Consider the following 12184-nt stretch of genomic DNA (forward strand, 5'->3'; position numbering starts at 1 on the left):
GGAGAATCACTTGAACCCGGGAGGCAGAGGTTGCAGTGAGCTGAGATCGCACCACTGCACTCCAACCTGGCGACAGAGCAAGACTCTGTCTTGGGGGAAAAAAAGTACTCAGCCGGGCGCAGTGGCTCATGCCTGTAATCCCAGCACTTTGGGAGGCCGAGGCGGGCAGATCATGAGGTCAAGAGATCGAGACCATCCTGACCAACATGGTACATGGTGAAACCCCGTCTCTACTAAAAATACAAAAATTAGGTGGGTATGGTGGCGTGCTCCTGTAGTCCCAGCTACTCAGGAGGCTGAAGCAGGAGAATCGCCAGAACTCAGGAGGTGGAGATTGCAGTGAGCGAAGATCATGCCACTACACTCCAGCCTGGCAACAGAGCGAGACTCTGTCTCAAAAAAAAAAAAAACAAAAAAAAGCTCTACAAAAAGTGTCAAGGTCATGAAAGACAAAGAAAGGCTGAAGGACTTGCAGATGGAAAGAGACTAAGGAGGCTGACAAGCAAACGTTCCATGCAATCCCAGACTGGATCCTAAACCAGACAAATTGCATTAGTGAGACATCTGACAGTTAAGGGTCGAGATTAGATAATCAAATTAGAGCAATGTTAACTGCCTGATTTTGATAAGTGTACAGTGGTTATGTAACAGAATGTCCTTGGTTTTAAGAAATGCACATCAAAGGGCATCCTGTTTGCCACTTACCTCAAACATTTCAGAGAAAAAAAGTCATATATATACACACACACCTAATTATGTCTTTATAAAATCACATATAGGTATATAGGTGAGATCAGCTGGGGCAACATAGTGAGACCTCATTGCTACAATAAAATAAATAAAAAATTAGCTGGGCCTGGTGGTACATGCCTGTAGTCCCAGCTACTGAGCAGGCTGAGGTGGGAGGATCACTTGAGCCCAGGAGTTCCAGGCTGCAGTAAGCTATGATTGGGCTACTATGCTCCAGCCTGTGTGACAGAGACCCTGTCTCTAAAAAAAAAACTAGAGACTAAGGAGGCCTGAGAAACAAGTTAAAAGTGTAACATGCAATCCTGGACTGGATTCTTGTAGGGGAAAAATGCAAAAAGGTATAAACACTGATGTTCTCATCACCCAAAATTATACAAATGGTTAATATATTGTCACCTTGCTTTGATTACCATTTTTTAAATTAATTTTCTTTCTTGTTTTTTTTAGAGACATGGGTTTCGCCATATTGCCCAGGCTGCTCCTAAACTCCTGGGCTCAAGTGATCCATCTGCCTCGGCCTCCCAAAGTGCTGGGATTACAGGCGTGAGTCACTGCACCCAGCCTGATTAGACGGAGTCTCGCTCTGTCGCCCAGGCTGGAGTGCAGTGGCGCAATCTCCGCTCACTGCAAGCTCCGCCTCCCGGGTTCACGCCACTCTCCTGCCTCAGCCTCCCGAGTAGCTGGGACTACAGGCGCCACCACCACGACCGGCTAATTTTTTATATTTTTAGTAGAGACGGGGGTTTCACCGTGTTAGCCAGGATGGTCTCGATCCCCTGACCTCGTGATCTGCCCTCCTTGGCCTCCCAAAGTGCTGGGATTACAGGCGTGAGCCACCGTCCCCGGCCCTGATTACCATTTTTTAAAAAAGAAATGGAACATTGCAGGTAAGGTTAAACTCTTCTATGACCTCTCTCCCCAGTTCCTGGGCAACAAGAGCGATAATCTGTCTCAAAAAAAAAAGAAGAAAAAAAACTGTCATCCTTGCGCAGGGGCCATGCTAATCTTTTCCGTATCATTCCAATTTTGGTATACGTGCTGCCATAGTGACCACTCGATTACCTATTCCAATATAATGAAACCTGTTTCTACTAAAAATAAAAAAAAAATAAAATAAAATAAATGGCTGAGTGTGGTGGCGCATGCCTGTGATCCCAGCTACTCAGCAAGCTGAGACAGGAGAATCACTTGAACCTGGGAGGCAGAAGTTGCAGTGAGCTGAGATGGCACTACTGCACTCCAGCCTGAGCGACGGAGTGAGGCTCTGTCTCAAAAAAAAAAAAAAGAAAAAGAAATAGAGCATTGCAGGTAAAGTTAAAGTCTTCTTTGACTCCTCAGTTCCATCACACTCCTTTCTACCCTTTCTTGAAGCAATAACCATCAGGATATAGTATATAGATCCTCGCAGTCAATTAAAAAAAAACGAAATACATATATCCAATAGCCAATATGCTTTTATGTGTATTTGTAAAAAACTTACATAAATGACATTATACTATATATATAATCTCTCTAGATAAAGTTACATATAGTGTTAGGTTTTATGTATTAATTTTTGAAAACAGGGTCTTGCTCTGTCTCCCAGGCTGGAGTGCAATGGCGAGATCATTGCCCATTGCAGCCTGTAACTCCTGGGTTGAAGGGATCCTCCTACCCTGGGCTCCCAAAGTGCTGGGATTACAGGTGTCCTAGACTTTATAAAGCTGTTATCACCTCTTTCTTCTTTTCTCGACACTATCCTTTTGACATCTATCTAACCCTGTTGAAACAGATGACCGTCATTCCTTTTAAATGTTATACAGCATTAAATGTTGTGCACATGCGTGAGGCATGAGTTTAACTCTGGGGCCTCTCCCTAGAAATGGAAATCCGGAGTCACAAGCAATGGGCATTCCCGTTTTACTGTTAGATTCTGCTCTCCCGCCAGCAGCGTCTGAGAGGTGCTTGGCGTTCCCCTGAGGGTTCTGGGGGAGCTCGGACTTGCGTTCCCAACAGACCGGTTCTCGCCTGCGTTGTGCCCAATTTGCGTCACTGGGGTTCCTAGCGGACTCGCCTGCAAGTGTGCTCAGGACTGCAGGGAGGACTCCTCGGTCACTGCGGCTCTTCCCCATGGTGGACTCTTCTGAGGCGCTTGACTGCGCTGATTTGGGCCTTTATCTGTCTGCATGTCGGCAGGGGCGCCCAGGAAGTCGGGTCCCTCTAGCTCAACCTTGTTTGGGCTCTTACAGCTTCAGGCCAACAGGGGGCTGGGAAGCTGAGCACTTATTCATTCCGTCCCCGTTGGTAACTAGGGCTGGAAGACGCGTCCAGACTGCAAATAATATTTCATCATTTTGTCTGTAGCATGCAGCGGCCAAGGCTGCCAACCTATGAAACGCTTTGAGAAGCGGGACGCTTTGGGAGGCCGAGACGGGTGGATCCCCTGAGGCCAGCCTGGGAGACACAGTGAGAGTCTGTCTCCCAAAAAAATTTTTAAAAAAATTACCCCGGATGTGGTGCGCGCCTGTAGTCCTAGCTACTCGGGAGGCTGAGGCGGGAGGATCGCCCGAGCCTGGGAGTTCGAGACCAGCCTGGGCAACATAGCGAGACTCTGTCTCTTAAAAAAAAAAAGTAGCCGTTTTTCTGGGTGGGTGCATCCCTCTCTGCTTCCTCGCTCTCCAACTGGCCCTGGTCCTGGGGGCGTGAAGGCTACGATCTGGAGAGACAGAGCGGCGGGCTGACTCTGGAGGACGGGCCTAGATCCCATTCATTCATTCCTTCGTTCTGTCACCCACCCGTCCTGCTCGCACGCGAGCGCCACCCTAAGCCCCAGGACCTCAAGAACCCCCACCCCACGGGGCACAGACAATGACAGGCTGGCCAGCGCCTGGAAGCCGCCTGCCTGACCGCGCCTGCCAGAGCGAGTACCGCCTCCCACCCGGGACACAGCACGGCCGCGACTGTCGGGCCGCGCCCAACGTCTCCCGCTCAGGGGCGCGCCGCTTCGCTTTCAGCGCATGCGCGCCCGGGAGCCCGCCCTGGGCGTCGGCGCACGTGGTCCCCACTGGCCGGCTTGCGCGCGCGCTCCCGGCTCGCCCTCCCACGCGGTCCACCGCGCCTCCCGCCCCACCCCAAGCGCAGCGCCCGCCCGAGCGGCCGACCGAACCGGGTTGCGTGCGTGCGCGCACGCGCGGGCCACGTGGGCGGGCGCCGCGCCGTTGCCCCGCCCCTTGCAACCCCGCCCCGCGCCGGCCCCGCCCCTGCTCGCGCGCCGGCGTCGGCTGCGTCTCCGGCGTTTGAATTGCGCTTCCGCCATCTTTCCAGCCTCAGTCGGACGGGCGCGGAGACGCTTCTGGAAGGTATCGCGACCCGGCGGGCCGGGCAGGGCCGGGCGGGGACAGGGGCGGCGGCGGCGGGCTAGGGGCCGGAACCGGGGCCAGGGCCGGGGCGGGGGCGGGCCCAGGGGCAGGGGGCGGCTGTGAGTAGGTGGGTGGTGCGGGCCCGGCCGGGCCGGAGCAGGAGACGGGCGTGGGGTCGGCGCCAGCCCCCGCGAACCCCCGTTTCATCCTCCGCTCTCATCCCTGTCGCAGTCCCAGTCCCGTTCCCATCCCTACATCTCCGTCCGCCGTTCCCCGGGCCCCGCCGCCCCGGATGCCGGCCCCGCCCGCCGCCTTCCCGCTCCCAGGCCTGGCCGCCATGGCGCCGCGGGCGGGAGGCCTTTGTGGGGCGGGCACGTGGGGCGCTGGGGGCGCGGGAGCGGGGCCGCCATGGGCTGCGGGGCCGCGCGAGCGCTCGCCTCCGTCCTCTGCCTCCGCAGGAACGCCGCGATGGCTGCGCAGGGAGAGCCCCAGGTCCAGTTCAAAGTAGGTAACCCTGCGGGGCGGGAGGCGGCCGAACCCGACCGCGTGCGACTCGCGGGTCCCTCCTCCTGGGGCCCACGATGGCTGTAATGGGGCTCCGCATCCACATTCTTTGTTTTAAGTGAGCCTGTGGTGGTTAAAGTTCCGTGACTCTGGGATCTTGAGAGGTGAAGTGTTTAGGGTTTACTTCCAAAATGTGTTTTCCAACAGCTTGTATTGGTTGGTGATGGTGGTACTGGAAAAACGACCTTCGTGAAACGTCATTTGACTGGTGAATTTGAGAAGAAGTATGTAGGTATGTACTGGAAAACCTTGCTTATGGAAATATGTGAGAAATGAGTAAATTCATCCACTCAATCGCATCGTTTCCGTTTCAGCCACCTTGGGTGTTGAGGTTCATCCCCTAGTGTTCCACACCAACAGAGGACCTATTAAGTTCAATGTATGGGACACAGCCGGCCAGGAGAAATTCGGTGGACTGAGAGATGGCTATTACATCCAAGGTAGGCATTTGTAACTTGCTGAACAGTTTTTGAGAGGTTTTGTGTACTTCAGTCTTCAAGGTTATAGAAAATCAGGTCTATTCCAACAAATAGTGTCATTTTTGGGTTAAAAAAAGACGTGGACTTCAGGGAGTTGACCACCATTTTGGTGGCAGAGAAAATTTTATTAAAGTTGTGTCATTTGCATGCTGTGTCATGCTAGGCATGGTTTAGAAAAAACTATGACTTACACTGGGACTTATAAGTCATATTTAAAACAATAATAAGCTGTTAACAGCAGTTTCAGTATTTGGAAACTTAGGTTCATGTATGTATTTTGGTGTGGTGATCAATGAGTGTTTCTAGTGTATTAGAAAACAATAAACACCAGATACTAGACCAGAGGAGATAGGAGATCTTAACAAGTGTTATACAAGACTAACGGATTTCTTGTTAAATTGTTTGTACTAAGTTATTGTGCAGAGTATTTTTCTCAAACAGTTTGATTTAAAAATTGCAAAGAAAATGTTCATTGTACCAAAAAGAGGAATAAAGAAAATACTCATCTCTCTTGGAACCTCACGTTGCTGATAACACATTATCTGGAATCATTCCATGCCTTTTGCTTTCCTTGAGCATGTACACATAAACACAAGAATTTCCCCCAAAAGAATCCTTTAACCAAAAAGTTGTGGTTTCTTGCCTTACTAACTGTACCATAGTTATTCCTGCAGGTGAATATGTAGACTTTATCTGGGTTATTTATTTAATTTTTTTTTGAGACAGGGTTTCGCTCTGTTGCCCAACCTGGAGTGCAGCTTCCGCCTCCTAAGCTCAAGCCATCCTCTTACCTCAGCCTCCTGAGTAGCTGGGACTACAGGCACATGCCACTATGCCTGATTAATTTTTGTATTTTTTTGTAGAGATGGGGATTCACCATGTTGCCCATGCTGGTCTGGAACTCATGAGCTCAGGTGATCCACCCACCTCAGCCTCTCAGAGTGCTGGGATTACAGGCGTGAGCCACATTGCTTGGCCTATCTGGATTTTTTAAGACAGGAATAATGTTTTCTAGCATAGTCGGCCATTTAAAGACCTTCTGAAAAATGTATTTCCAGGCCCTACCCTCAGAATATGGCAGCTTGGTTATCCAGACTCTCATTTAGCATTAATTACTTCAGATACTTTTTTGGGATGAGGGGAGTATTAATGGTGGAGTATATCAGGGAGATTTGATAGGGTCAGCTCATTTCTTTTAGGAGGAATTGTGTATTAACATTTTTAGAATTGACAGAGACCTTGAAAGTGAGGGGAGAGATATAGATGACTCGTTGAGGTCTAAGACTATAACTAGTTGAATACTAGCCTATGGTTCTTAGCATTCTTCACTTGTGCAGTAAACTGAGTGTACTAATTACCACAAATGTTTCTTTCAGCCCAGTGTGCCATCATAATGTTTGATGTAACATCGAGAGTTACTTACAAGAATGTGCCTAACTGGCATAGAGATCTGGTACGAGTGTGTGAAAACATCCCCATTGTGTTGTGTGGCAACAAAGTGGATATTAAGGACAGGAAAGTGAAGGCAAAATCCATTGTCTTCCACCGAAAGAAGAATCTTCAGGTGTGTAAAATTAAAACTTTCTGAGTTATTTCTCTTAGCGGAGATTATGTGTAAGACCATGAAATTAACCAGTGTCTATTATATATGGAAATGATTTTTTTTTTCCCCAAGACGGAGTCTTTCTCTGTCCCCTATGCTGGAGTGCAGTGTCACAATCTTGGCTCACTGCGACCTCCGCTTCCTGGGTTCAAGCAGTTCTCCTGTCTCAGCTCCCCTAGTAGCTGGATTACAGGCGTGTACCACCATGCCTGGCTAATTTTTGTACTTTTTTTAGTAGAGACGGGGTTTCACCCTGTTGGTCAGGCTGATCTCCAACTCCTGACCTCAAGTGATCCACTCGCCTTGGCCTCCTAAAGATCTGGGATTACAGGCATGAGCCACCATGCCTGGCCGGAAATAATTTTGTCTTTTTTATACTATTGTTTTTAAAGAATGATAGAGATGGGGTTTCACTGTTGGCCGGGTTGGTCACCTGAAATGTGTGTGTGTATATATATTTGTTGTTCGAGACAGGGTCTTGCCCTGTTGCCCAGGCAGGAGTGCAGTGGCATGAACATAGCTCACTGCAGCCCTGAACTCCTGGGCTCAAGCAATCCTCCCACCTCAGCCTTCTGAGTAGCTGGGATCACAGGCACTCAGCACCATGCCCACCTAATTTGTTTTTTTGTGGAGTTGGGGTCTTTCTCTGTTGCCCAGGCCTGATCGTGTACTGTTGGCCTCAGGCAATCCCACCTCAGCCCCCGAAAGTGCTGGGATTACAGGCATGAGCCACTATGCCTTGCCAAGAATCTTAACATTTTCTTATCTTGCAACGTTCTAGAAAAATCGTCATCTTAATAATGAATTTTAAAAAGTAATTTTACCTTTCTTTTAAACAGTACTACGACATTTCTGCCAAAAGTAACTACAACTTTGAAAAGCCCTTCCTCTGGCTTGCTAGGAAGCTCATTGGAGACCCTAACTTGGAATTTGTTGCCATGCCTGCTCTCGCCCCACCAGAAGTTGTCATGGACCCAGCTTTGGCAGCACAGTATGAGCACGACTTAGAGGTATTGTGGCCACTTTGCTGTTCAGATTGTTCTGTTTGGCTTGTTTATTCCTGGCAGTTTTGATCTGGAGTGTTAACATTTTTTCATCTCTTCGTCTAGGTTGCTCAGACAACTGCTCTCCCGGATGAGGATGATGACCTGTGAGAATGAAGCTGGAGCCCAGCGTCAGAAGTCTAGTTTTATAGGCAGCTGTCCTGTGATGTCAGCGGTGCAGCGTGTGTGCCACCTCATTATTATCTAGCTAAGCGGAACATGTGCTTCATCTGTGGGATGCTGAAGGAGATGAGTGGGCTTCGGAGTGAATGTGGCAGTTTAAAAAATACCTTCATTGTTTGGACCTGCATATTTAGCTGTTTTGGAACGCAGTTGATTCCTTGAGTTTCAAATATAAGACTGCTACAGTCACATCACAATACTCAGTGGTGAAATCTTGTTTGTTACTGTCATTCCCATTCCTTTTCGTTTAGAATCAGAATAAAGTTGTATTTCAAATATCTAAGCAAGTGAACTCATCCCTTGTTTATAAATAGCATTTGGAACCCACTAAAGTAGGGAAGTTTTATCCCATGTTAATATTTGAATTGCCTTGCTTTTATCACTTAATTTAAATCTATTGGGTTAATTTCTCCCTATGTTTATTTTTGTACATTTGAGCCATGTCACACAAACTGATTATGACAGGTCAGCAGTATTTGGTTAGAAGGGTTACATGGTGTAAATATTAGTGCAGTTAAGCTAAAGCAGTGTTTGCTCCACCTTCATACTGGCTAGGTAGGGTCACCTAGGGAAGCACTTGCTGAAAATCTGTGACCTGTCAGAATAAAAATAATGTGGTTTGTACATATCAAATAGATATTTTAAGGGTAATCTTTTCTTTTATGGCAAAAGTAATGTTTTAATGTAGAACTTCAAACAGGATGGAACATCAGTGGATGGCAGGAGGTTGGGAATTCTTGCTGTTAAAAATAAATACAAATTTTGCACTTTTTTGTTAGACACTTAGTGTGAAGTTATACGCAAGGAAAATGGTCCATGTTTACCCACAGTTTTCAGGTACTCCCCGACTTTAAAGATGTCTTTAACATTAAGTTCTTAAGGTAGTACACACTACACTGTTTGTTTGGTCCCCCCCCCCCCCCACCGGAGGATTTTTTTGTAGGGCAGCACAGCAGAGCAGGACACGGATGAAATACTAGGAATATGCACAGTGGGGCAGCGTGGGGGCTTCTCAGTAATGGAGAACAGTTGGTGAAACTTTTTTTTTAAACTAAGAATTTAATTTATCTTGTATATTTTCCACATTTAAAAATGAATTAGGTCTATTAGGATAATTAGGAGTTTGATCCCATGAACACTATTGTAGCAGTTAGGAATCTTAAGAGCTATTTTTTTCTCATACGATTGCTACTATAGTCCAGTTTACCAAAGTTTTCTTTAGATGTCTGATTATCTTGAAATGATTGCTTACCTTAAAAGGTACAGAAAGGATCACTTAAATATATGGAAAAATGAAATAAGGGTGAAGCTGAATAAAGTTCTACTTACTGTATTAACTGGCAACAGTTGAGTTTCTTAAGATCTGAATTGCTGTGTGTGTTACGCTGTATTCAGAACCAGTTTCTAACCAGCCTGTGAGATGGGAAGTTTTTTTTCCCGTAATTGGGATGAAATCTTTCATTCAGATATTTTGAATTGAAGGTGTATGTGTTGTTTGTAACCTTGTGGAGATTGCAAGTGGTGTTGATATTCTGGATCTTCTATGTAACAGTTGAAATTTGGAAGTGACGTCACTTACCTGTCTAACGTGGTGTGGGAGAGAATTTACAAGTCCTTTATTGAAAGAATAATTGTTGCAAAATATATTGCTTCTACTTTGCCTGGATTTTTTGAATCATCTCTAGTATTTGCTTTAGGAAATGCTGAATAGTTAGCAGAGATTATTATCTTCTGGCGGGGGGTGGGGCGGGGAAGGGGTCAATTCTCTCCAGATTGTACAAATGGGAAAAGTCTGCTCTCCATTTTTTGTAATCTCGTGTCTAATGGGGGAAGCCTTGAAAGCTTTATACGAAGTTACTGCAAACTAGTAATAGCTTATTAGAGCAAAGTCATTAAGAAAAAGCATAGTTAATGCATAGGTCTTGTGTGGATATAATATGAAACACTGGTAAATTAGTAGTTTCAATTTGTGTGAGAGCCATTTTTTTTAAAAAACCATGTAGAATGGGTTTTTTTAGAAAATTGTATCAATCATAAAATGTCTAGAAAAGATGAGACTCCAAAATAGCCTCCAAAGAGGACTGGTTTCCTGGCTAACTACCTGAAAGGAACTCAAGTACAGAGAATTTCTGGTTTCTTTTGCAAAAACAGATCAGAAACACAAAAAATTACCTGCTGAGCAAATGGGGTGAGGGTTGGATTCAGCTTTTCTTGCCAGCAAACTGATGGACATAGTGTATGATGTTTTCTGCCACACTGAGGCTGTACAGGGCTATTCTGCCCAGCAAGATAACGTGAGACTAAGCTCTCCCTCTGTGAGGCAGACCCTGTACTAGGACAGCACCCATCGTAACTCCTTGCAGCACCCTTTACCCTTGAAACCGAGGGTATGGTGGGGAGAAACCGCACCTAACCATGGAAACCTTATCTTGAGTTAAGGGGTCAGAGTCCTATTCAAAAAACATCTGATGCATCGCCCCTGCTGCACATTTCCTGCAAGGTCTTGCAGGCTCTGGTCACACGTGCATCCTGAGATCACACACCTGTGTGCATGCTGCTTTCCAGAACTCCCCCTTCCCTCTCCTGAAGTCAGTCCTACCAGTTAATGCTTTAGCTCCTTTAGAGTTCACTCTGGTTTTTACCTTGAGTCAGATGTCTGACTACAGACATCACAAGATTGCCCTCAGCCCTAGTCAGCACGGCAAATTTGCGATTGCGACTTTCCCTTCCTAGTCTAATTGCCACAAGGGCAAGGGCCATGTCGCTGCTCTCTCATGTCCCTAGTGTTTATTAAATGTTCTATGGGAACCTCGAGGAACAGAGAACTTGGGGGTTAGAGATAGGGTGGGATTGATGGAGGTGGGTGGAGAGGAGCCGGGAGAACTTTATACACCATTAGGTCTGACTGTTCTGAAGTCATGCTGGTATTTCCTTCCTGAGGTTTGTAGCCTACACTATCTTTTTAATTTTATTTATTTATTTTACTTTATTTTTTTAAATTTTTTTTAGAGTCTCGCTCTGTCTCCCAGGCTGGAGTGCAGTGGTGCCGTCTCGGCTCACTGCAACCTCTGCCTCCCGGGTTCAAGCGGTTCTCATGCCTAAGCCTCCTGGGTAGCTGGGACAGGCATGTGTGTATGCTGTCTTTTATCCATTTATTCTGGCTTGTTTCTTTGGTGTACAGGAGTAGAGAGAGCCAGTGTGGACAGTTGGGAAGCTTGTGGGATGGAACTCAGTTAAAATGGTGCCATCAGCAGGTGTTGGGGCTGTGATGCTTGAAGTTTAGTCACAGGCATTGGAAGAGGCACCTTGGATTTAGTCGGTTTTCAGTTCCCTGCCTTGAAGAAGCAAAATAGAAACCATTCCGTATACCTCGGTCTTTGGTAATGTGGTCAGTTGAGTCCTTCTGTCAAGTCAGCTGTGCTCAGAGATAGACTGTGCGGTGTCGCAGTGGCTTTGCTCATGAAGCCTTCGCCTGGGGAGACAGGGAGTCGGGTTCCTGGGATGAGGCTGAGCGCCACAGTGAGTGCGAGGACGGACAGCTGAGGCTTTGGGAGCATCGCAGGGGCCTGGTCTGAGGCCTGAGAAGGAGGACAGTGGAGTCCAGGAAAGACCCTCAGGGGGAAGCACCCCTGGAGAGCAGGAGGGAAGGTGGGGTGCGCAGGTGGAGGCTCTCAAGCAGGTGTGTGGGTTTTTTATAAGCCGCTTTACAGGTTTGGTATTTAGAACACAGTGGGAAGCCACATAAGGCTCAAGCGTCATAAGATTTTGGCAACAGAAGTGGGTGCCCAGGGTCCAGGGGCACCCAGCCTTGCCCCCACCAAGCCTGTGCTCCAGGAAAGGGAGGGTCGCACCGTGGCCACCACAAAGCCTCGTCGTCCAGCCCCTCAGCGGACTCATCCCTTGAGCGAGCAGCCACTGCGAATGCCAGGCGCCGGCCCCACCCACGCGGGTGGGCTTCTTAACGAGGCAGGAGAAAAGGATTTGGGGCTTCTCCAGTAGTTAATAAGTGTGAGGTGTGAGCTGCAGTGCCTAAAGCCACCAATACCCGCGGTCAAGGTCAGTTTCCCGTGACAAAACTATGGGTCAGGCAGGTGGTCGAGTGGCTGTGACAAGGTGGTAGCACTGTGACGCCCCCCAGGCATGAAGGATGGGAACCGAATTGCTGGGAATCGCAGCTGGAAGCCGGCGGGCAGGGGAGCCGGGTGGGGCAGAGCTGCAGGTCTT

The 12184-nt window shown here is 47.8% G+C and overlaps 1 protein-coding gene and 1 pseudogene across 1 annotated transcript; one reads left to right on the forward strand and one right to left on the reverse strand.

The window, feature by feature from the left end:
• Window positions 1–1704: 1704 nt before the first annotated feature.
• Window positions 1705–1804, reverse strand: LOC129011001 (U6 spliceosomal RNA; annotated as a pseudogene).
• A 2050-nt stretch (window positions 1805–3854) lies between these two features.
• RAN (RAN, member RAS oncogene family) lies at window positions 3855–9626 on the forward strand. Its single transcript, XM_054443752.2, has 7 exons — window positions 3855–4088; window positions 4547–4592; window positions 4800–4884; window positions 4967–5092; window positions 6508–6695; window positions 7574–7744; window positions 7844–9626. The coding sequence occupies exons 2-7, from the start codon at window positions 4557–4559 to the stop codon at window positions 7886–7888; spliced, it is 651 nt and encodes a 216-aa protein (XP_054299727.1). The 5' UTR covers window positions 3855–4088; window positions 4547–4556; the 3' UTR covers window positions 7889–9626.
• The last annotated feature ends 2558 nt before the right edge of the window (window positions 9627–12184 follow it).

The sequence above is a fragment of the Pongo pygmaeus genome, chromosome 10, assembly GCF_028885625.2.
Source record: "Pongo pygmaeus isolate AG05252 chromosome 10, NHGRI_mPonPyg2-v2.0_pri, whole genome shotgun sequence".
Classification (NCBI taxonomy): Eukaryota; Metazoa; Chordata; class Mammalia; order Primates; family Hominidae; genus Pongo; species Pongo pygmaeus.

Excerpts from the sequence above, each read along its gene's own strand:
- RAN (XM_054443752.2), top strand. The coding sequence starts at position 4,557 with ATGGCTGCGCAGGGAGAGCCCCAGGTCCAGTTCAAA. Across the intron at positions 6,696-7,573 it reads ACCGAAAGAAGAATCTTCAG|TACTACGACATTTCTGCCAA; the intron begins GTGTGTAAAATT and ends TCTTTTAAACAG. Across the intron at positions 7,745-7,843 it reads AGTATGAGCACGACTTAGAG|GTTGCTCAGACAACTGCTCT; the intron begins GTATTGTGGCCA and ends CTCTTCGTCTAG.